The sequence below is a fragment of the Pteropus alecto genome, unplaced genomic scaffold, assembly GCF_000325575.1.
Source record: "Pteropus alecto unplaced genomic scaffold, ASM32557v1 scaffold669, whole genome shotgun sequence".
Classification (NCBI taxonomy): Eukaryota; Metazoa; Chordata; class Mammalia; order Chiroptera; family Pteropodidae; genus Pteropus; species Pteropus alecto.
Window position 1 is genome coordinate 758,523 of NW_006442554.1, and position 3,479 is coordinate 762,001.

At 44.1% G+C, this 3,479-nt stretch overlaps 1 protein-coding gene across 1 annotated transcript in view; it reads right to left on the reverse strand.

Annotated features, from left to right (window-relative positions):
• Nucleotides 1–2,216, reverse strand: part of LOC102895615 (sperm acrosome-associated protein 5) — a 2,422-nt gene extending 206 nt beyond the window's left edge. Inside the window, exons 1-3 of the mRNA XM_006922781.2 lie at nucleotides 2,072–2,216; nucleotides 1,562–1,720; nucleotides 78–155 (exon numbers count right to left, since the gene is read on the reverse strand). Of these exons, the coding sequence (XP_006922843.1) occupies nucleotides 78–155; nucleotides 1,562–1,720; nucleotides 2,072–2,216 (382 nt within the window). The remainder of the gene's footprint in view (nucleotides 1–77; nucleotides 156–1,561; nucleotides 1,721–2,071) is intronic.
• Between the last annotated feature and the right edge of the window lie 1,263 nt (nucleotides 2,217–3,479).

A 3,479-nucleotide genomic window follows, 5' to 3' on the forward strand; every position in this document is an offset into this window, starting at 1 on the left:
GAAAGAGGGATGAAGTGGACAGGCTGATGAGGTGGCAGTGCCACTGGCTGTCCAGGGTCCATTCCCATGAACTTACCAGGCATTCATACCCTTCCGTGAGGATACCACCTGCTTGGCACACATGATGTCGTCCAGAATATGACGGTTGAGGAGGTCTGTGGGGAAGAGAAGGAATTAGTAATCCAGGGCATTGGGGATAGTGTGACAGTGTATGGAGGGCCTAGGAGTTCTGGGTTCCTTGGGCCCTTAATAACAACTACATTAGCTGATTCTGGATGACCTTGATTTACTTGTCAACTGGTTATCTCAACTGTCATGTTGGCTGGTTATGAATAACCTCAACCATCATATTGGCTAGTCCCAGACAACCTTAAACCCCATATTGGCCAGTTCTGGATGACTTCAATTGTCATTTTGTGTGGTTATGAATGATCTCAACTGCAGTGGTGGCTGGTCTGATATCACCCAGCACCATGTTGGCTTGTTGAAAAGCTACCCAACTGAAAGGTTGGTCAGTCCTGGTGACTTTAAATACTATGTTGTCAGGTCCTGGACAACCTCAACTCCCATTTTGACCGGTTATGATATGAATGACCCCAATCTCCATGTTAGCTAGTCCTGTTCAACCTCAACCATCATGGTGGCTAGTCCTAGATGATCTCAACTATCATGGTGGCTGGACCAGGATGTGCATAACTGCCATTCTGACTAGTTAATGATCTCGACCTCCATATTGACCTTTCCAGGACAACTGCAATTGTTAATTGCCTTTTTGACTGGTTATAAATAATTTCAACTTCCATATTGACTGATCCTCAACTTTTATTCTAGCTAATTCTGGACTACCTTAACTTCTATGTTGACTGAAAGTGAACAAAACTTTAATTTTAGCTAGTATTGAAAAAACTTAATATTTATGTTATCCCGTCCTAGAGAACCTCAAACTCTGTCTTGGCTGGTCCTGGACAACTTCAACATTCAAGCTGGCCAATCCTGGGTGACCTCTTTTGTCATTGTGGCAGGACTTGGACAACCTCAAACTCCATTTGGGCTGGTCCCAAATAACCTCAGTCTTGTCTTGGACAACCTTGAACACCATTTTGGCCAACCCTGAACAACTCCTACTGCTATTCAATTTTATCCTCAATACTACTACACTCTAGTCTGGAAGGTTCTCTCCTTTCTGCACAGAGGTACTTTGTTTCTGCTTCTATAGCCAGATATCTGCTTCTTCCCTCAGGGCCTAAACAACTTCAATCCCAAATCAGGACAATTTCTTCCTCCATTCCACATAGAGCAAGTTTCTGGTTTCCTGAGTCCCAGGAAACTGCAGCTTCCATTCTGGGTGTTGTTTGGGAGCTTTGAGTCCTCCTGACTTAGAAAACATTTTAGTGCAGTCTGGGTAAGGATACAAGGTGGTATCTCTAACAGCCCAGGCAACTCTACTTTTCCTATAATTTTTCTGCTTGTTACTGGAGATTATGGCTTAGACAATCTTGCCCTCTGTGGGTTAGGGAATGGGTTCAGGTAGGGCTTCAATGTGTCCCCATTGCTACTTCACCTTGACACTCTATGTGACAGAGGTTCTGGGTGGGTGTAACACCATTGTCGCACCACCAGGCGGAGTTCAGCTGGAAAATGCCATATTCACTGCTGCCGTCAGGATTGTGGTTCACGAAGGAGGTGTCAAAGCCACTCTCATAATGTGCCACGCACAGCCCTGGGGCAGGGAGGGGGGCAGATAGCAGGTAGGCATGAGTCCTGGGAATAGAGGAGGGTAGGAGGAGGATGGGGACAGGGATTGTTATTGTCTCAGTTGTGGTCGTGTTGATATTAGTGATTTTAGTGAGATGTCAGTAATAGTAGTTGTGATAGTATTCATGGTGATAACAGCAGTGATGACATCAATGGTAGTGATGGTGTTGATATTAGAGATGAGGGTGATAGTTATGAAGGAAATGATGGTGATGACATTAGGCCTGGGGAGATGATAAATGATAAGAGGGGCCTAGGTCTGAGTGTAGTGAGCGGCTCAGGGTGTGAGTGGGACATAGGGCAACTGGAGTCTCACAGTCTCCAACGCTGTAGCCCAGGAAGCCATTGAGGCCCGCGTCCTCCAGCTTCATTGCTAGGTTGCAGCGTTCATAGATCTTGGTATCCACAGTGGCAACCATCAGCACGGTCAGGGTCACCACCATAGTGCCCCAGGCTTGCATCACGACACCCACAAGTCCTTCTAGCTGAATCCTTGCTCCAGATTCACCATGTACTGTTCAGAACTAGGGCATTCTGGAACTCAGCTCTATGAGCAAAGATCCAAATGATAGAATCTGGAATACAGAAGCCAGTGGGCTGGGCATCTTAGTATATTCCCTAGTGCCAGATCTGTTAAAGATACATGCACACAAGGAAGAAGGATACTGATGTATACACAGATATGGAAGGAGACAAAAACAGGGAGAAATAGAGATGTCAGAAAGAGATGCAGAGAAAGGGGGGCTGGAGATACATAAAGGGCAGACAAGACTCATAGTCCACATTCCCCTATATTCCTTAACATTGTCCAACTCCTGTTAATCATGCTCCAGCACTTGGTTACCTCAATTTACATTCACTCTGCCCCTCATCACCTCTATTCCGCCCTCCACTCTGCTAAGTGGTCAGCTCTGTTCACTACACTGTGCCTACTACTACCTCAGATTCTTCATGTTTTGCAAAATATGACAGCCATGCCCTCACCCTCTGCCCCCCATTACCTCCATTTACTCATTCTCAGCACCTGCTTCACCTCTTTTCATTTATTATGTATGCCCTGTTCCACCCTAATTTACTGGAATCTGCCCCATGTTATCCCCATTCAATCACACTCTGCCCCACATTACGTATATGTTATATATTACATATATACACTGTACTTTTTCACCTCTGTTCGCATTGTACGTTTTATTCCCCATTCATTTACACTGCAATTCATTCATATCCATTCACACCAAGCCCAAAATTACTGCAATTCCCTATTTATCATTACCCAAATTCTCTCACATCATATTCCTTCTTCACTTCCATTCACTCAGACTCATTTCCTACTTTCACTTCTACTTCCCGACACTGCATCAGATGACTCCCATTGACTCTCATATGGCCCATCCTTCAGCTTTGTTCATTGACTTTGGACCTCATTCTCTCCCTTATTCTCTTTCTGCTCCTTCATCTCTATTCTTTCTAATGCTGCCCCCCTTATTACCTTCATTTCCTGGACCTGTGCCTTGTATTACTACCAAACACTAGCTCAAGTTACCTACATATACTCACTCTATGCTTGGTTACTTCCATTCTTTCTCAATTTTCTCTTTATTCTCTCCATTTACTCTCACTCTGCCTCTCATTATCTCAAAATAATTTCTTTAATTTTTATTAAGTTTATTGGGGTAACATTGGTTAATACAATTATATAATTTTCAGGTGTACATTATCATTTG